The sequence below is a fragment of the Mustelus asterias genome, chromosome 12 (genome assembly GCF_964213995.1).
Source record: "Mustelus asterias chromosome 12, sMusAst1.hap1.1, whole genome shotgun sequence".
NCBI lineage: Eukaryota > Metazoa > Chordata > Chondrichthyes > Carcharhiniformes > Triakidae > Mustelus > Mustelus asterias.
Window position 1 is genome coordinate 104,020,803 of NC_135812.1, and position 21,636 is coordinate 104,042,438.

A 21,636-nucleotide genomic window follows, 5' to 3' on the forward strand; every position below is an offset into this window, starting at 1 on the left:
CGCAGACTGCAACGCACCCAGAAAGAATGCACACAGCTTATTAGCATGAGATTGATTGGATTTCAGTATCACTAGTGCCATGCTGGTGCCAATTAGTATAGGTCTTTAAAAGTGCGGCTCAGGTGCAGCAGTAGCAGAGGAGAGCTAGGAGGTGAGTACAATTGAGTACCAGCCTCCCAGGTCAGGGGCTGCTGGTGGTTTGGGGACTGTGTTGTGCGCATTCCCCCGGCTGCTGAATAATTTCCAGAGGGGTTGCATATGAGGTCGAGTCCCAGGCCCATTAATGTCACACTGGTAACCCTGCTGTTTCTCTGCTGGTCAGGCTCTGTTGTCTATTGCAGACATTCCATGCCAGGTCCCACTAACAGTAACGAGCACCAGATCTGGGAGCTGTCACACCAATCAAGGGAGCTCTGCTGGTGTTAACACGGCTCCTCACACTGCATGAACTCTGCCGTGCTCCCTACAATGGGCACCCATTGCATGAATATCACAAGGGTGCTTCTTCACCGTCAGCCTGAACAACATGCCATTCCCAGAAGCCAGTGCACCAGATGTCCAGTTGGGTGCAAGCAGGTCTATGCTTCAAGGGCTCCCAATAGGGATCTCCTCACAGCCGCTCTTGTGCTCTACGTGAGAGCTGAAGCATGGAGTCCCATCTGTCCCATGCTGCTGGCAATGACATGTGGTATCGGGGGTCTTTACCTAGAGGGGCTGACCAGCTGGAGGGGCAGGCTCGCGCCCCACACCAGCAACCATGCAACTGCAATACAGGTGCAGAATGTATCATGTTGCAAAATGTGAAGGGAAGCCATTGGCTACCATGTGGGGGCATGGGCAGTGCCCATGGCCACCTTGGCAATGTTGCAATGGTCAGCAGCCATGGTGGCTGACTAACAAGGCCAACCCAGGTTCAAGGATGCAGCAGAAGATCAGGGGCCGCTGGCTGGGACCAGGAACCACATTTCCTTCGATGGGTTTCCGGATACCATGTACCGCCGCAGACTGTGTCTCAGCAGAGAGACAGTGTGGCACCTGTGCCATGTCCTCGTGGATCTAGTACCTTGTGGGGCAAGAGGACACCTACTCCTGGTGTCGTGGTCACTGTGGTAGGGCAGGATGCTGGGGGAGGCCCTCATTGCGGCAAGGTTCTCTCACACAAGGCAACTGGAGCACAGGAGTTCAGACGGCTGATTCCCGTGTCAGTAGTGGGGGCTGGTGGCCTTGTGTCCCTAGTGGTGTTTTCAGATAAGTACTTGGAGTACCATGGCAGTCAGGGATCTGGTACAGGTACTGGGAATTGCAGACTCGGTGGGCTGAAGGGCCTCTGTCACGCAGTACGACACTCTGAGCCTTAATAGTATGGTCGGGTATGAGACTTCCTGTGAGAGGTCAGGTCATAGACATCTGAGTCACAGCTGTGGGGTGCAATAACATTTAATAGTGATTTTCTACAGAACCAATTACCCAATATCTAATTACGGTGCCTACCTTCACTGTGCCCTATTGGTGACCCTATAACTTTTTAATCCTGAATTGCCTACCATTACATCTAGGATGCACATCAGAGGTGGAGGCGGTCAGCTGTGTCAGCGCCCCATGATCTGTGATGCCCTTGGCAGGGGTCCCCTGGAGGGCTGGGACCTGGTGGGGCCCCGGCTGACTTTCGGGTGTCACGGATGTAGCCATTATCACAAGATGATTCAATTTTGGGAACAAATTACAAATCGAACGTGTAAAATTTACTTGTGCGATTATGCCTGAGCCTCAGTTGAATTGATTTAGTAGTGCTCTTCTGATTCCCCAGTGACTATCTTGTACCGTGCAGATACCTTTTATACTCTGTTGTTTCACTTGGCTGAAAACTGGTTAGTGGTAAGAAAAACTTACTCTGTTGAAACTCAACTTTTGTTTATTTCAAGTTATTAAAATGATGCAACAAGGGCAAAAATAAATAAAAATCCAAGTTAGACAAATGGATTTAATTTTTGGTTTAGTTTTATCTAGCAGTTCTGTACGGAGTATATTTGAGGAGTAAATCAACTTTGTATTGCCATTGCAACCTGGTGTTAATATTGGCAATTTGAATGGAACAGTCCATGTTTTCTGAAGTAGCAATGTTTTGTACTTGGATCGCATCTACTGTTGTGAATTGGGACTTTAATCTGGTATGATAGTTTTTTTTAAAAAAGTGAATTTCCATCGAGGATCCAGCCCCTTATAAAGTTTTATTGAGGTGATTCAAGAAAGAGTTTGAAAATTATTTGGTTGGAGGTCTTGTGGTGTAGCATTCTTGTCTCTGAGCCAGAGGCTGTAGGATTGCGCCCCACTCCAGGGACTTGATGGCTAAGGAAGGTGTGTTCATAATATGCTTCCAAAATACAGCAATAGCAGGCATCAAGAACAGGAGAGATTTTTGGTCAGCCATGAAATGGAAAGAAATTGGAGCTTCAACTTTATAGCTCTAGGCTACAACATGCATGTAAAAGTATATGTTGCCATGGCAACTCCGACTCCTTGGGGGACAATTGACTCGATGGTGAATGTCTGGAACGCGCTGTCTGGGGAGGTGGTGGGAGCAGGTACGATTGCGGCATTTAAGGGGCAACTAGACGTATACAAGGGAATGGAAGGATACGGACTCCGTAAGTGCATACGGTTTTAGCTTAGACAGGCATCATGATCGGCGCAGGCTTTGAGGGCTGAAGGGCCTGTTCCTGTGCTGTACATTTTTGTTCTTTGTCTGGATAGTTGGTGTGGATCAGATTGTTGCCAACTGGGTTCAATCCCTATTCTGGATGGAGTGGATTTGGAACTTGCTTCCTTGCCATACCCGTGGTGGAGATTGTGGGTTGAACCTGCCTTAGGGCAGAGAACCTAAAAAGAAGAAATTGTTTTGTTAATTTGGCAAACTGATTACTTTTAACTCCTCTTTCAGTGTTATCACCCTCTGAAACCTCCGTGCTCCTCAAATTTTAGTTTCGTGTATCTCCAATGTTAGTCACTCCCCCATAGGTGGCAACGTCTTCAGCTGCCTGAGCTCTGAAATTTCCTCCCAAAACCTCTTTGCCTCTCTATGACCCCTCCTTTCAGGCACTCCTTAAAACTTAGCTCCGCAACTTAGATTTTGATCATTTGTTTTATTATCTCTTTACATGACTCTGTTCAAAATTTGCTTGACAGTTGTTCCGATGAAGTGCCTTGGAATGGTTTATTATGTCAAAGGTGTTGTACAAATGCAAGTTGTTGTTGCCATGCACTATTCCTCTGATGCATAGATGTGCAGAGTCCTACCGTCAGGACTCTGTGATCGCTGGTGGAAGTTGCACTCACGTGGCATTGTCTTCCGCTGTTTGAATGGCTTATCGTTCAGTCAGCATGGGGGTGGATGCACATAAACCGGTATTGTATTTGTTTTTGCTTCAGCCAGTTAAAGCTCCGGTTAAAAGTTTGTTTCTTGCTTAAAATGTCATCCTACTCATCTGCCTTTATTTTGGTTCCACTGGATAATCTTCTAACTTGTGCAGTTACAATAATACAAGCTTTATTGATGAGTTGAGGTGGCACCTTAAATCTTGTAAATGGAATTTCGAAAGAGTTTTGAAAAAAATTGGCACCCAGTGACTGGATGTACACTATGTACTCCCTAGGTTTTTAAAACTAATTCTGAGACATTTTTCCACTGATCTTGTAGGTAAGCAAATTACAAACCGTGCACTGAGCACAGAACTCTGGTTACTTATATGACCTTTGAATTGGGTAACCTGCAGAGTTTTTGCAATTGGCTTGGGGATGCTGAGCTAGGAATTGGAATAATCAGCCAGATTTTCTGTTTTGATTTCTGACCTATGAACAGAAGAATGCTGGAGCTTAGCTATAATGAGCTGCAGCTTTGGAGCTCTCCTATATTGGATTATTGGGTAGGGTGCCCCAAATGTGCAGGAGAACCCCTCTTGGAACTTTATAGGTCAGGGTTTGCACGGCCATTGGCTAGGAGCACAAACTTCCTCTGGGCAATTGCCTTCGCAGGGAACCATCTGGAAATGCGACTGAAATCACAAACTTTGGATGATTCCAACAGGGTTTCACCAGTAATTACTCGGAAAAAGTTAGAATTAAAACATCTTCTGACTTCTGGGTGACCAATGTAAATACTCAGCTCCCCCCATCTCCCTGCAATCCTATTTACATTTCGACATTTATCTTCTCCCTGGCCTGTCAATTTCAATCGACCTTTAAATTTGCCTGGTTTATGACAGCTAGTGCTGTTTAAAAAGGGGCGTGTCCTTTTTCACGTCAGAGCTGGACTTAGATGTTGGGCCACGAGGACAGCTGCCCTGCCTAGATCCCGCCCGGCCTGAGTTCAAAGATCAGGCAAGGCAGACACGGAAAAAATTTAGTGCAAGTAATTGGGCATGGAGTGACAATCCTACATTGATTGTCACTCCATGGAAGTTACGACCCAATGTCTGCTGGTAAACAAGGTCATCTAAGATACAAAACTGAAAGCTACTGATCCTTCATGCAGCTTTACCACATAATGTGTGCTATAAGGGGAGTTGTGTGTTCTTCCCTTCACCCTCCCACCGCTTAACCGCTGACCTCATGAGCAAGGTATGATAGCTGCATCTAATGTACGTCTATCCTACTTTGTGTCTACAATCTTTTTAAAAGGAAGAAAGTCACACAATAATACCACTTCTAAACTAATTAGTTGCAACGTTGCATTGTTTTCTCCAATTTGTTCCCTTACTCTCTAGAAAGTGCTGTATTATACAGTTCAGTGGGCATCAGTCTTTTGGTATCTTGCCCAAGCCTTGTGGGAACCTATGTTGAGTTTTGACAGCTGAGTCCTCGCCCAACAACCTGGGATTTAAGCAGAAGTCACTATATCATCTCAAAGTGGGAAACCTGGCTCATTTTCTTCTTTTCCATTCCTTATGCTGGGTGCTCTGAGATCACTTTTAGTCCACCTACTGTTGCCAGAAGACATCTGCTCAAGTCAGGAGTCAAAAACGAGACATTAGGGGCTATGAGTTTTGCATCAGTCAGTCAGCAAGACCCTCCGACCATAATCAGTAAGGATAGGCAACAACACCACCTCCACGATCATCCTCAACACCGGTGCCCCATAAGGCTGTGTTCTCAGCCGCCGACTATACTCCTTATATACCTATGACTGTGTGGTCAAATTCCCCTCCAATTCGATTTTCAAGTTTGCTGGTGGGATCTCAAACAATGTTGAGACAGAGTACAGGAATGAGATAGAGAATCTGGTGAACTGGTGCGGCAACAATAATCTCTCCCTCTATGTCAACAAAACGAAGGAGATTGTCATCGACTTCAGGAAGCGTAAAGGAGAACATGCCCCTGTCTGCATCAACGGGGACGAAGTAGAAATGGTCGAGAGCTTCAAGTTTTTAGGTGTCCAGATCACCAACCACCTGTCCTGGTCCTCCCCATGCCAACACTATAGTTAAGAAAGCCCACCAACGCCTCTATTTTCTAAGAAGACTAAGGAAATTTGGCATGTCAACTACGACTCTCTCCAACTTTTACAGATGCACCATAGAAAGCATTCTTTCTGGTTATATCACAGCTTGGTATGATTCCTGCTTTGCCCAAGACCGCAAGGAACTACAAAAGGTCGTGAATATAGCCCAATCCATCACGCAAACCAGCCTCCCATCCATTGACTCTGTCTACACTTCCCGCTGCCTCGGCAAAGCAGCCAGCATAATTAAGGACCCTACGCACCGTGGACATTCTCTCTCTCCCACCTCCTTCCGTCGGGAAAAGATACAAAAGTCTGAGGTCACGTACCAACCGACTCGAGAGCAGCTTCTTCCCCTGCTGTCAGACTTTTGAATGGATCTACCTTGCATTAAGTTGATCTTTCTATACACCCTAGCTATGACTGTAACACTACATTCTGCATTCTCTCGTTTCCTTCTCCATGAACGGTATGTTTTGTCTGTATAGCGCGCAAGAAACTAATACTTTTCACTGTATGTTAATACATGTGACAATAAATCACATCAAAGAGTTGAATACAGAATCGGAACATTCTTTGACCAACATAGTTGTCTGGCTAATTGTCAAATATTTTGTTGAAACATCACACTTATCTTTGAATTGAGAGAATAATTATTTGGTCTATTCTTTTTCAAAAATGTAAAGACAAAATTCTCAATAAGCCAACATATTCAAAATAAATTTTTGAGGCCAATTTTTGTCACATGGACCCTGCATACCCAAACCAACAATTAGAAGTTTAGCCTTTCTCCCTCTTACTCCACCCTCCCTCATGAAAATAGCCACTGAAAATCTGTTCTGATTATTATAATCCTGACGTCATCGTGGTTGGAGAATCATTGTGTAAAACATTGTTGTGCTTAAATAAAAAACTTACAAGTCAAGCAGTGCACTAAAACAAAACCATTGTGTAAATGATAGATTATTTTGTTTTATCTCCTCCATCAAACTCGAGTGTAGACTATTGCTGCATCATGGATGCCAACTGCACTCTTGTACTTGTTTGAAGTGGCAGTTTAACTGTCCCTTCACAGCACCCAAACCTGTATATAACTAAGCTATTCGGTCATCTAGTTTTGTTACAGTCATAGCTGGGGTGTAGAGAAAGATCAAATTAATGCAAGGTAGGTCCATTCAAAAGTCTGATGGCAGCAGGGAAGAAGCTGTTCTTGAGTCAGTGTCCTCAGACTTTTGTGATTTTTTCCAGACAGAAGAAGATGCAAGAGAGCATGTTGGGAGTGCCTGGCTTCCTGAAGTCGATGACAATCTCCATCATTTTGCTGACATTGAGGGAGAGATTACTGTCGTTGCACCAGTTCACCATCTCATTCCTGTACTCCATCTCGTCATTGTTTGAGATCTGACCCACTACGATGGTGTCATCAGCAAACTTGAAAATCGAGTTGGAGGGAAATTTGGCCACACGGTCATAGATGTATAAGGAGTATAGTAAGGGGCTGAGGACACAGCTTTGTGTGGCACTGGTGTTGAGGATGATCGTGGAGCAGGTGTTGTTGCCTATCCTTACTGATTGCGGTCTGTGGTTTAGGAAGTTCAGGATCCAGTCGCAGAGGGAGTAGGCGAGCCCCAGGCCACGGAGTTTGGAGATGAAATTCGTAGGAATAACGGTGTTGTGCAAATATGTTTTTTCTTTTAAGTTTAATACTGCTTTAGTTAAACTCGGATGACAGGCCTTCCACTTAGAATATTTATTTCTCATTAGAATGTGTCTATTTTGAAATATCCCTATAAACGTCTGCTACCAAACCTCTATTGATCCACCCTGTAAGCATTTGCCAGTTCACTCTAGCTCGCTCTGCTTTCATGCCCTTCCTAATTGCCCATATTTAAGTTTAAAATACTAGTCTTGGATGCACTCTTCTCTCCACCAAACAATGTAAAATTCAGTCATATTATAATCGCTGCTACCTGTCTTCACTATGATATTGATTAATCCTATCTCATTTGCACAATACCAGGTCCCCCCTGTCCTTTGGTTGGCTCCAAAACGTGCTGTTGTAAGAAACTGCCAAAAACATTCTGTGAACTCCTCTATATTACTGTTGACCACCTGATTTTTCTAATCTACATGTAGATTAAAATCCATATGCAAATTAAAATGATTATTGTACCTTTCTGACAAGCTCCCATTATCTTTTTTTTTTCATACTCTGTCCTACTGTGTGGTTACAATTAGGGGGCCTGTACACCACTCCCACCAGTGACTACTTTAAAATGTCTCCTCTCAACTCTAACTGCTTTTACATCCTGGTTTCCTGAACTTGGGTCATCCCACTGTAATGTGCTAATACCATAATTAATTAATAGAGCCATCCCCCCACCTTAACCCATAGTGCTTGCACTGTGATACACAGAACGTGCATGTTTAGTGATGAAAACCTCAATAGACCCCAAATGGATTACATGAGTGCTATGCCACCCATTTAAAATTTTATGATTTCATAATAATGCCGTTCCAATATTGTGTTTCTCCCAGTATGCTGTGCACTTTTATTAGATTTTATAAGAAACCAAATAGGCTAGTAAAATTAAAGTTCTCTTAATAATCAGTGGCTGACCTGCATAATAAAAAAAGTACATTATAGACCCTGAGTATCATTTACAAAAAGATTCAATTTATTGACTGCTTTGTTTAATGCGCAAGCTTTCTATAATACCTATCTTAGTGTTGAAATCATGCACTAATTCTGTTGCACAAACACTAAATAACATCTAGTATCTTAAGTGGCCATTCATTCATTGTGAGCCTTGACAGGGAATGTTATCAGGATATTTGACTGGAAGAGCACTAGTTCCACAGTTGTTACCATCTTGTGCTTTCTTCATGTAAATGTGGAGAATGAGCCTGCACTGTCTGGGATGACACAGAATGTGCGACTGAAAGCTGAAACTGCATTTTTGAGCAAGTTTCTGCAAGACTGGGAAATATCCCGAGCACGTGTTGCACTGAAGATGTAGGAGTGTTGGTCAGATAATAATCACCAAAATGCTCATCCATGACTAACTTTAACAATTGAGTAAGTTTCTCCATAAACAGTCTCTGAACTTCATTTTCAGGATTTTGTTTGCTGAGTCATGGCATACAGGAGACCGGAAAAGTCATGTGAACAAGCATTTGAATGTCTGAGAGTGCAGGAATACGAACTGGCAGCAAAGTACTGTACAGAAGCGCTCATCACCCTTAGCAACCCTTCCATCACCACCACATCATGCCAGCCAGAACTGGATCGTATTCGAATTGAAAGTCTTCTCTACAGGATAGCCTGCTTCTTGCAACTTGTGAGTAATGTTCTTTGTTCTAGCAACATACACGGTATGGTAAAAGGCTGGACTAACTGGAAGACAGTTAGTTCTTGCCACTTCAATGTCGCGGTTATGCTGTTAAAGCTAAAATCTTGTTGGAGCATTACTTGATTTGCAACAGTTGTTTTTGATTAGAGTCCTGAATGTGATTACTTTCCAAACTACTACATGGTTTAGGACTGTGTTGTTGAACTCCAAGTGCTGAACAACAGAGAATTATTGTGTGCAGAAAAGGTGTTTCTGCACTTCAAGCATGGCCAACTGTTGAGTTGCAATTCCAAAACCAAAGGTATTATAGAGACAGGAAAATATGAGCTTACAGTTTGCCTCTGATAAGTCAGCTGATTTCTTTGAATTTGCTCGCTGGGTCTGCATAATAACAGCAGAGCCCAGAGACTAGTTTTTCATTGTATGTGGCAGAATTGTTCCAAAGCAGGATGCAAAGTAAAATATTTTGGGTCTCTTTACTGCGGTAAGAGTTTTAACACCAGGTTAAAGTCCAACAGGTTTATTTGGTAGCAAGTGCCATTAGCTTTCGGAGCGCTGCTCCTTTGTCAGATGGAGTGGATATCTGCTCTCAAACAGGGCACAGAGACACAAAATCAAGTTACAGAATACTGATTAGAATGTGAATCTCTACAGCCAACCAGGTCTTAAAGATACAGACAATGTGAGTGGAGGGAGCATTAAGCACAGGTTAAAGAGATGTGTATTGTCACCAGACAGGACAGCCAGTGAGATTCTGCAAGTCCAGGAGGCAAGCTGTGGGGGTTGCCGATGGTGTGACATGAACCCAAGATCCCGGTTGAGGCTGTCTTCATGTGTACGGAACTTGGCTGTCAGTTTCTGCTCAGTGACTCTGCGCTGTCGTGTGTCGCTGTCGCAGAGTCGACTTTAACCTGGTGTTGTTAAAACTCTTACTGTGTTTACCCTAATCCAACGCCGGCTTCTCCACATCTCTTTACTGCCCCAGCACAGGTTTGAGGAATGCGATGTTCTGTATTGAACTGATATCACTGTTGTAGTAATTTTTACAGTGCTGGCTTGAGGGCAATTAGAGATGAGCAGTAAATGCTGGCCTTAAGAGCAACTCCTACGTCCCATGAAAGAAGAAAAAAGGTGCTAATTAGACTTTCTATTTCTCACTTTGGTTTTAAAAATACATTATGAATCAGCAAACCAGTGTTCACATGGGGAGTGTATTTTTTTTTAAGCGTAATCACTAAACCAGGCAATAGCTTCCCAGTGGTTAAAAGGAGTTGTCTAAGCCCTATGCTGACTTGTCAGGGGGCAGTCTTCAATGATGTATGTCATTGATTGGGGTGCACTACAGCTACAGCCCGGGCTCTCTGCAAGGTAAGGTTCCAGTTGTGCCAATGCTGCACAAAGGCCTTGGCCAGTGCAGAAATGGTTGAAGAGTAACCAATGTTGGAAGTGGTATTTAGTGGTGACATGTTGGTTCCATTCCTGCTGCCACAGGGCCTCCGCTGTTATTCCTTGGCTTAGTGGTTTTAGCCATACAGGCTGGCATCATGGGAGGGAGCTGCAGGTGGATTGGTAACATCCTTGTGTAGTGCCAGGCTTGGGCTGATGGAAACCTTCTTTAGGAGCTTTCTGCAGCAATCTCCAATCTTACCTGAGGAGGTGGGATGTTGCTTGGAACTAGGAGCCAAGTTGAGTTGAGCGGAGGGTACCTGAGATGATACGCATTGTGTTGAGCTCAGTATTTTAAAGACTGAGGTAGGATGAGTTGTACCATACTAGTGCACTTAAATACAGCACACCTAAGTGTGCATGGCGTGGGAAAATAGAATTTATGGTGCTTGGTTTTCCTACCATTCACGAGGCTAGCTGCATATTTACATGTTAGTCCCCACTTTAGTGTTGAGCTCGCTGATCTTAACTGGTATATTAATAGGGGTCAGGGTGGGCTCAAAGCCACAGGATTAAAGAGAGGTAAATTGTTCAGTCCCCCTTTCTTAATCTCTGTCTGAAGACTGGTGAGTAATGCATATATTTGGATGCCAGATAAGGATAGGGAGCAGCCTCATAAAACTCACTGAAATCCAATGAGTATGATCGCCCCATTCCCCAGGAGCTTTCATAAAAAGGTTTGAATAATTTGTAAGAAATTTTGAACACTTGATTTTGTATTTGGCTCAGTCTGTTGGTACTTTCGGCTGACTGGTGCTCACTGCTTTTTAAATCTGTAGTGGTTATCTTTTTATAAATTTAAAAGTACTGTATTTTGCAGTCCGCTTGATTTAGAAAGAAATATTGGAATGATAACGTGACCAGCAATCCTAAAATGAGCTGCATTCAGGCAAATCTGATCAGAAGCTACCTTGCTATAGTGAATTGAACTGATTACAACATTCAGTTTGGGCTGGTTTTGAAAAGTTGTTCTCGAGCGGTGGCTTCAATCCTGTGTGATTATTTAATAATATTACGCATTCAGATCGCATCTAGTACAGTACACCGTGTTCAATTTTCAAAATGTTTTTGTAAATCAATCAAGTGTGGGGTAAACTAGTGTAACAACATTCACTGTCTAAATCATATCTGACCATTTCAGCACCTCGTATGCAGGCTGAGTATCCCACACAGGACGGAGGAGGCATAGGAACTGTGGTGGTGCAGTGTGTACAGTAACTTTGTAGTTCATCTCCTAACGCACAAATGTTGCATCAAGTACCTAAAATCTATGAGCTTTAAACCGTTCTTATCCAGTTGTGCTGCAATGTTGTGTTGATGTCTTTGGGACTTGTGGAGATAGTGGCAACACAAGTAAACTTGCTGGATTTGTTGAGCATTGTCTGAGACACCCAGTTTTTATATATAAATTTGAAATTTTTGAGCCACAGCCACAGATCTGAGTGTTAAAAAAAAATCTGGAATTAAACACGAATTAAAAAATTTAGTTTCAGTAATGGTGACAACGAAGTGACTGGTCTGTTGCAAAAACCCACCCTGCTCAATAATGTCCTTCACGGAAGGTGGGAAAACCTGCTCGCCTTACCCAGTTTGGTAACTTCAGACTCACTATGTGCTTGACTCTTGACAATCTTCTGAAATAACCTAGCAAATCACTTGGTTGTTTCAAAACAAAAATGAAACTGAATAGACTACCCATTATCGACCTAGGCACCAGAAGTGTCAACGGTACATCCTGCCCAGTCAAGCTTGCAAAGCCTTCCTGTGGGAACATAGGACTTAGGAGCAGCCTGCTCCGCCATTCGGTATGATCAAGGCTGAGCTGCTTGTGGCCTTAAACTTATCCCTTAACTAACATGGAGGGATGTATGCCAAAATTAGTAGAGCTGCCCCACAAACTAATCAGACAGCATCCTGTCACAGATATACTCACTGGATCATACTGTGCAGCCAATATCCCAGAATCTTCCATCGTCTCCCTGGGTGAGTCCTTCCCAAGGGCAGGGCACCGACCAGAGGTGGTGGCGAACAATGGTTTACAGTCAGGAAGGAGTGGCCAGGAAGTCCTCAACATTTATTCCAGACCCCATGCAGTCTCATGGCATCAGGTCAAACGTGAAAAAGGACGCCTCCTTTTGGTTACCATTTGCTGCTTTCCTTCAGCCGATGAATCACTACTCCTCCCTGTTGAACACCTAAGTAGCAATGAGAGTAACTGTAGCACATAATGTACTACAAGTGGACGACCTCAGTCTTCATCACCATGACTGGATCAGTAGCACCACTTCTTGACCAAGCTGTCTGAGTCCTGACAGGTGTAACTGCCCAATGGGGTTCTGAGGCTTATGGTGAGAGAACCAAGAAGAGGGAAGAAAACTACTTGACCTTGTGTTCATCAGTCTGCCTTTCTCAGGTGTATCTGTTCATGATGATATTGGAAGGAGTGACCATTGCACAATCCTTGTGGAGGTAGTCCGATCTTCAGACCAAGAACACTCTCCACTCTCTTTTTCAGCAGCACCAAGTGTTAAACGTGATCGATTTGGACAGAGGTTAACAGGTCAGAACTGAGTACCTATGAGATGGTATGGGCTGTCATCAGCAACAAAATTGTGTTCGGCCATGATCTGTAATTTTATAGATCAGCATATCCCTCACTTTACCATTATCATCAACCCTGGTTCTGTGAGGAGTGCGGGAAAGAATGCCTGGAGCAGCACAAGCCTCCACCAAAAATAAGGTGCCAACCTGGTAAAGCTGCAATATACCTGGTGGAATCAGCACACAATACACAGAGCAATCCCATAACCAATGGATCAGATTAAAGCTATGCCACACTCCATCATGAATGATGGTAGATAATTCGAAAATTAACTGAAAGAAGCTCCACAAATACATCCTCAATAAAGGGGGAGCCTAACACATTAGTGCCAAAACAAGGCTTGAAGCATTTGCAACCATTTTCAGCCAAAGTGGATGATTCCGCTTGGACCACTTCTGGGATCCTAGCATGACAGATGTCAGCCTTCAGCTAATTCAGTTCACTTCACATGATATCCAGAATTGGCTGAAAGGTACCAGATACAGCAAAAGCTGAGAGTCCTGTTAAGGTCCAGACCAGAAACTTAAAGTGGTTTTATGAAATTAACCTGGGCCCTAACTTTTACATTTGATCTTGGCATTAGGGTGAGCATAAGGTGTTTCACTCCAGATATGATTCAAGTGATCTACAAGGAAGCTTTATCAAAACAAACTTTATTTAAGAACACAGAATATAAGAAAAAGAATTAGCATAACTTCTACCAATTAAATACATAGACATACAAAGTATTATCCTTAACAACTAGGTGTTTCTGTTGTTCCAATTTAAAGCAATACCCCATAGACATGCACCCTTCTTTAGAATTAGTTGGCACAAAAACAAGTATGTCACATAATGCTGAACTTTCAGCCTTTTAACACTTTTGGAAAGAGATTCAGGCAGCAATTTTCAAATCAGTAACTCTGAGAAAGATCCATTCTCATACAGCAGAAATAAACTTATCTCTTGGGAGATTCCAGTCTCCAACTTCAGAGAGGGGAAAAGAGAGACACTGCTTTCTCTCAACTCCAAAAGCAGCATCCAAGCTTGAATATTCTATGTAAGCCCAGCTTCCCCATCACATGACCACACCTGCTAATCATCCCAATCAAGCCCTACTCTGCAAAATCACGGGGAAACAGCATTAGTTCAGATTAAAACCAACATTCTAGCCATTAAAAGCAATTATGCTGTTGTAGCAACAATGAAGGATGCTGCTCGACACGATAGCTCCAAGTGCATAAGACTGCTTCAACAGATCATGCAGAAGAACATGGCTCAATACATCTCTTAAAGGCAGGCATAGTATCGTCACAAACCTGTCAACATGCCAGCAGTAGTGGTGAAGATTTGTGCTCCAGAACCAGCTGCACCCTGAGCCACGCTATTGCAGCACAGCTACAATACTGGCATGTACCTGACAATGTGGTAATTTGCCCAGGTATGTCAAGCCTTCAAAAGGCAGAACAAATCCAATCTGGCCAGTTACCACCACATCAGTCTACTCTGCAGCAAAGTGATGCAAGGTTTCATGGCAGCACTATCAAACGTCAGTTGCTCAGCAATAACTTGCTCACCGATGCACATTTTGGATTCTGCACCGAAACTCGGTTCCTGACCTCAACACAGCCTTAGTCTAAACATGGCAAAAAGAGTTAAATTTCAGAGGTGAAGTGAGAGTGGTTGCCCTCGACGTCGATGCAGAATTTGACTGAATGTGACATCAAGGAACCTGAGAAGAATAGATGTCAGTGAAAATCGGGGAAAACTCTCCATTGGCTGGATTCATATCTAGAACAAAGGAAGATGTTTGTGGTTGTTGGAGGTCAATCATCTTAGTCCCAGGAAGTCTCTGCAGGGTTCCTCAAGGGAGTGCCCTCGACTTGACCACCTTCAGCTGCTTCATCAATAACTTTCCCTCCATCCTAAGATCAGAAGTGGGGATAAAAGCAAATTACTGCAAATAATAGAATTCTGAAACTAAAACAAAAATTGCTGGAAAAAATCAGCAAGCCCGGCAGCATCTGTACATCTGTGGGGAGAGGAACAGAGTGAACGCCTCAGGTCCATATGACTCTTCAGAAGTGAGAATGTTTACTTATAACTGCACAGTCTTCAGTACCGTTTGCAACTCCTCCAGATACTGAAGCAATTTCAGTCTGCATGCAGCGAGACCTGGATAGCATTCGGGCTTGGGCTGATGAGCGGCAAGTAGCATGTGCCAGGTACGAGTACCAGACAGTGATCAAGAGCAAATCTAACCATCTGCTCTTGACATGCAGTGGCAATGCCATTACTGAATCCCTTACTACCAACATCCTGGAGATGACTGGAAGCCAGTCCCAGTGAAATCTGGCTACACAAAGAGCGGGTCAAAGGCTGGGAAGTCTGAGATGAATAACTCGCCTCCTGACTCACTAAAGCCTGTTCACCATCTACATGGTGCAAGTCAAGAGCTTGATGAAATGCTGTCCATTTGCCTGGATCTGAGTGCAGCCTTAACAGTACTTGAAAATTGACACCATCAGGACAAAGCAGTCTGTTTTATCCAAACCCCATCCATCACCTTTAACATTCACTCCCCAACGACTGCACACAGTGCAGCAATGTGTGCCATCCATATGATGCACTGCAGCAACTTACAAAGCCACTTTTCACAGCACCTTCCAATCCCACCTCTGCCACCAAGAAGGACAGGTTCAACAGATGCGTGGGAACACCACCTGCATGACCACTTCAAGCCATGCAACAACCTCAGTTCAAACTGTTTTTTGCTGTTCCTTGCTGGGTCAAAGCCTCCCAAACAGCACCATGGGTGTACCAACAACACATGGACTGCAGCAATTCAAGAAAGTGGCTCCCCATCACTATTTTGGTGGCCATTAAGGACACCCACATCCCATGAGTGAAAAAAGAAAGAAATGTAGAAATGTTACCAGTGGTGGTGTCTGCGTGAGATCCGAATAGTAGTATTTGGTATATGTAGGCTGTTTTTCACACTCCACTTTATTTGCAAGCTAATCATTAATTTGGATTTTTTTGAAAGCCATGGTTATTTAGATATGAATTAATTTACACTTAGCCTGAAGAAAGCTGTTCAAACCGCTAATTCAAAATAGTTGCCAAATGAAACAATTTTAACTTTGTTGAATGAGATTTCTACAAAATTAGGAGAAAGCATTCCATTGTAACTTCCAACTTCTAGGTAAAGATTTTAAGGAAAATACTTTTCTTTGTACTATGAGGTATTTAGAGCAGCTTTCCTATCAGCTTCTTATACTCTGTTGTAAATTTGAGTTGTTTCACTATTGCTGACGAACTGAATGTGCTGCTTTTATCTAGTGTATGAGGAAATAGTGCATAAAAAGGTCTATTTACAAAAATATTTAAAAAATGGATTACAAGTAGACCAGAAGAAATTGATATCGATTATCTCACCTGAAATGTTAAAATTACTTGGTGTGCATATAATAATTGAAAAGCATTTTATTAAGATGTCTGCAGAAGTTGAGATTTAATGTACTGTAAATGATTTTGGGAAAAGCAGTAAGAATCTTAACAAAATTGCCAAAGGTTACTTTGTTCTCTTTGTTACAGAAAAACTATGACCAGGCTGATGGAGACTGTAAAATTGGTATGTTATACAATTTAAAAAAATTCTTGCAGTGACTTGGGCTTTTTTGAGGAAGGGGCGGTGGTGTTAAGGGGTGTTTATGTACCAATGAATTATGTCAAACATCATTCATTCGACTTTGGTCAACACTAATAGTCTATTTTACACACAAGTACAGTGTTCACTGTACTTTTTGCATTTAATTTTCTGGACAAATTGCTAAATTAATTGACTATAACTATGCAGAAATGTTCAAAATTGAAACCATTTAGATGTTAATGTAGAGCAATGATTCATATGCCTCGAGTGTGAGTGCCATTTAAAAGTAGGCTTGCTTTATGGCGAAAGAGGACTTTTAGTTTTTCCATGTTTTTTCCATCCCTTCTGCTAGCTAGCTTAGGAGTATGATTGTGGGTATTCATGGCCCTTGATGACCTTGTTGACTTTGCCATTCTTCATCTATGAGCATTGACACGCAGAGAATTACATCTTTACCTGATGATGTAATCGTGTGATTTTCCCCAAACTTGCAGATTCCAGAATGACTCAATTGGTTACAATTTGAATGTAATAACTCTGCCTATTTTCCTCAAACCTCACTTCCTTGTCGTTTCTCCCACCCTCTTTTACTCCACTCCTGTCAGTAGCTTTTGGCTGAACTCTGGGCTGTTAATTCAACATGACAAAATTGAACCAGCACTCAGGTTAGAGGAGAGAGTTTTTTTCTCTCTGTGCAGTGTTACGATAGCTCGTTGGAACCCTCTGGTCATGTAAATGAAATCTGTAAACTGACACATTCTGACAATTTGTCGGCAAGGACCTTACCACCAGTTAAAATTCTGATGCATTCTCTCCCATTCTTTTTATGTGCAGCAACCAGATAATGTAGCTCATTAGATTTATAACTGTCAGTTTTACAAGAAGTAACCTTAATGGTTGTGCAGGATGTTATTAACTGAAAAATAGCATTTGACTGAAACAGGATTACCTCTTTCTCTTTGCATAAGTCTACCTTAATTACTTGTTTTCTCACATCATCCCTCACTCCCTTTTCTTTCTGGAAACAGATTCCATTCTTTTCATTTTGAACTTCATGATATTATTTCATAACTCTTAAAGTGAAATGCGTGTCTTCCCTGCTGTCAAGTCCTTCTCAAACGTGACCTGTCTTGATCAATTTTTCCAATTCCCTTCACGATCCTGAATATTTTCGATTGAGTCATTGCAAAGTCGGTTATTTTATAGAAAACCAACCCAACATAGGAACATGAGGATATTCAACTCCACCGGCCTCTTCTGCCATTCCATTAAATCATGGCCAATCAATATCTGAACTCCATATATCCATCTTTGATCCCTATCCCTTGATACTCTTACAGCAACTTCCTTTTTAAGAAAGGAAAACAAGTCTAATGACCAGGCACCTCATTGTTCTTTGCCTCTGTTAGCTCCTGATTTGTATCTTTTGTTTGATTTTGAAGACCAGAATTGCACTTTTCTGCCTTGTGCAGCAATGCCACGAGCCCTGCCGATCTATACCTCTGCTTACGCAACCCAGTCTGCAATTCCCTTTTTTTGCTTCATCTAATGATGACGACTTAGACTTATTCTGTGCGAATGCCTCAGCTTATCTTTTCTGATCACACTGTAACTCTATACACGACACCAGGCAGGAGTTGATAACACAGTTGACATAATAACTAATCTCCTGGGATTTCAGTTCATAATTTCTGTTGACAGACTTTGGGAGTAAAGTCTGTGAAGTAAAGAAAGGTTTATATTTCTGTGTCTACAGTGTTGGCAGAGGGACTGGCCAAGGGAGACGGCACACTGCAAGCAGTGTTTCGCTGCATGTACGTGGAGGGGAAGTTACAAGCAGTGTCCAGCATTTTATCAAAATCCTTGATGGGGGAATCTTTGGTAGGTTGTGTGTTATGATTTTTATTTCCCCCTCATATGATTTAGCAGAAATTTCTTGTATTTATGTTGCACAAACTAAATGGTAGTGAAATAATGAACTGCCCCATTTTAACTTTTGGATTTTTTTTGTTCTCTTGCTATGCGCCATGTACCATAATTTCCAATCCCTCCTTGAGCCAGTCACACTTTGGTGAAAGGTGTGAAACTATGGCTTGGGGGTGATTTTTTTTTTTTAAAGCACACTTGTTCACCTGAGGGATGTTAGATTTTTTTTTTACAAAGAATTCCAAATCTTACCATTTGACGCTACAGTGCGTGATGATTCAGTGAATTTGATACTGATATAAGGTTTGCAACTAAATAGGCAGATATGTCAATGTATGCTCCATTAATTCAACACATTTCTTAGGACGACTGCTGGAGGGTGTGTGGCCTGCAATCTCTCATCTACCTGTACTATGGTCACATCCGTACATTCAGCAATTTCAGATGGCTGCTCAGGAGACCTTAAAAGATGTTTGGTCTTACAAGCCTTGTGCAGTCAGTCCCAACATCTCTGCTCTTTTTTTTAAAGGGATATCTGTTGCAGCTTGTAGATGAGCACAATATCCCCAATTGCTATATGAATAGTCAGTTCCTACAGCTGTGACAGTGATTCACTCTGCACAGGAAACATGGTTGGGAACTATTTCAATCAGTACTTCACTTGAAAATAGTGACATATAATGTCTGCAGCCCCTTTCTGGAGGCTTACTTGACCACTAACCCGCAAACGATCAGACCGCCCTCCAGGAAGGAATTGCCATCCTGTATGATTAGGGCAACCACTGCAACCCACCTGCAAGGAGAGCTATTCCAACCAACGGAACAGTTTGGCTAATGCAGGCAGGGACCTCTTGTTTTTCCCATAGTACAAATGAGCCCTCGAGACCAAGATCAAACAGATTACTATAACTCATAAACTGCTGCTTCTAGCACACCCACAATTACGGTAAGCTTAATGAACCGATGCACTTTCCAGCAAGCCCCCTGCAAGGACTCTTAAAATCTTCATGTGTAAACTTCTTGAAACTGAATTGCAAGAATAAGCCATGTTATTTCTACCCATTCATGTTTTTGTTTATGTGATATTTCTTGGGCTGAGAGTAATGTGAATCCAGAAATAGTTCAAAGACATTTCATCTGAGCTTTACATGCAAAATTAATGGAAAAGCACATAGTCAGTAGCCAAGTTGATGACTGTAGTATAGGATTTCTTGCATCATGTAGCACAAAAGGTACAGCAATTCCTCACTTAGCATCCGAGTTATGTTCTGTGAAATCACAGCTTTAAGTGAAATAAATTTAATCAAATTATGAGTTCCCAATGGGATTAATGTTAAAACCAGAGTTTGTTTTTTCCGGATGAGCAATATCAGAATGAACCAGTGTCTAAGTTGAAATACGTGAACAGTACTGTGCATTCCTAGCTGAAGTAACTTAAGAAATACTGCAAATATTTAACATGTTGCCAGATTATTTTTGTCATCCAAAATAACCGTAATGTTTGCAGTGACTTCGCAGAGAACGTTGTTCTTCCATTTTTACAGGGTATTTTTTAAGTTTTCAAATGAAGCAACGGTGGAGAATATGCATGTCTGTGCACTTTTAAAGGCTTAGAAATTGTCTCACCATTTTTCCTCTCCCCTGTTTAAACAAGGTGGTAATAGTCATCCTGGGCCAACACACTCTCAATACTGTCCAACAATGGATAGTATTTCTTGAAATAAAAAGGCATTCTTTCAAAATAATTGGCTGTTGAAGCACATCTTACCTTAGTTAAAATGCTATGTTCTCTTCATAGATAGAATTTTGAATAGAATACTTTCCTCTGTAGAATATGGAGTTTATTTCTATTCTCCTGCCCTGTCTACCTCAAAATTATATTTCCTATTTATTGTGGAACACTCAGAAGTCAGGTGATCATCAATGCCTGCGCAAAAATGATGATCTAATGAATGTCGTAACTTTAAAGGGGTATGCGTTCCCGATTGTCTCTGTGGTAACACAAAACAAAATTGCTCTCTCCAATGTGAAGAGGGGAATTACTGTACATTCTTTTATGCAGTGAGAGGTTAGGATCTGGAATGCACCACCGGCGAGTGTGGTAGAGGCAGATTTAGTTGTGGTTTTTAAAAGGGCACTGGATAGGGAAAACATTTGTAGAGCCACAGGATAAAGGAGGTGGGACTGATCGAGTTGCTCTTGCAGAGAGTTGGCATGGACAGTACTGTAATCGTTTTATGATTCTAGATGGAGCCTACACAATTTGTATGCCAAACAACAGCTGTTAGGTTGGCAGCACTGAGTGTGAGCAGGTAAGTTCACACTTGAGACATTATAGAATAAAGAAGGGTGTGGTTTCAATTTATTAATGAGGCGTAGCTTCCCATTTTGCCATCGTAGCCATCCATGGCTTTCACCATAACTGTTGCATACAGCTCTGTGCAGTAAAACAATGATTTTACTTAAAGATTGCTGTATTTCGAGTTTGACCATTAGCAATGTTGTGGCAAATGCTAACTGTTACCACAAAGAAACATCCATGTAACTAAAGTGACCGCTTTGGAGGAGCTCAAGTGTCCCAGTGGGATTACCAGATTTAAACAACAGGTGGACTGACTGGATAAAATGTGAACCGTGAAGCCACAAGTATGTTATTTTTGGCTGAGTCACAAATTCTTCAATATAATACAACTTGGGATTGCAATGGGTGTTGTTAGAGAATGACATAAGGAGTTTTATTTTTAATTAAACACACAAATGAAGAATCTAACTTAATTTCCGTGTGTGCATAATTAAGGAGGAAAACTTTTTTATGCAGTTTGATTTTAGACAAACTAAATGGTAGTGAAATGGTAGACATTCTGCAAATATCTCATAAGCACTGAGCAATATGGTTGAAACTTAAAACTGTCCCAGTGTATTACGAAATTACTATTTCAATATTTTTTTTAGAATGGGCTGATAACAAAAGATGTAACCAGGCTCAAAATGCTTCTTGCAGAAATGGAGGTGAGTAATCTGTTGAAGGCTTTTAATGAGCGTCTATAAAAAAGAAATGAACACTCATAAATTATTGTGCAATTTGTCCACTTTTCATGTCCGTCACATGTTAGATATGGTCATTGGGTGGTTATAAATCTACATTATGTTCTTCATTCTTTTTTCTTTACTGTGCATGTGACAA

At 42.0% G+C, this 21,636-nt stretch overlaps 1 protein-coding gene across 3 annotated transcripts in view; it reads left to right on the forward strand.

Annotated features, from left to right (window-relative positions):
• Window positions 1-21,636, forward strand: part of helz (helicase with zinc finger) — a 255,595-nt gene that overhangs the window by 29,768 nt on the left and 204,191 nt on the right. For all 3 annotated transcript variants that reach the window (XM_078225782.1, XM_078225780.1, XM_078225781.1), the window contains exons 2-5: window positions 8,614-8,835; window positions 16,472-16,508; window positions 18,283-18,407; window positions 21,405-21,461. In XM_078225782.1, coding sequence (XP_078081908.1) covers window positions 8,632-8,835; window positions 16,472-16,508; window positions 18,283-18,407; window positions 21,405-21,461 — 423 coding nt within the window. In that variant the 5' untranslated portion in view covers window positions 8,614-8,631. The remainder of the gene's footprint in view (window positions 1-8,613; window positions 8,836-16,471; window positions 16,509-18,282; window positions 18,408-21,404; window positions 21,462-21,636) is intronic.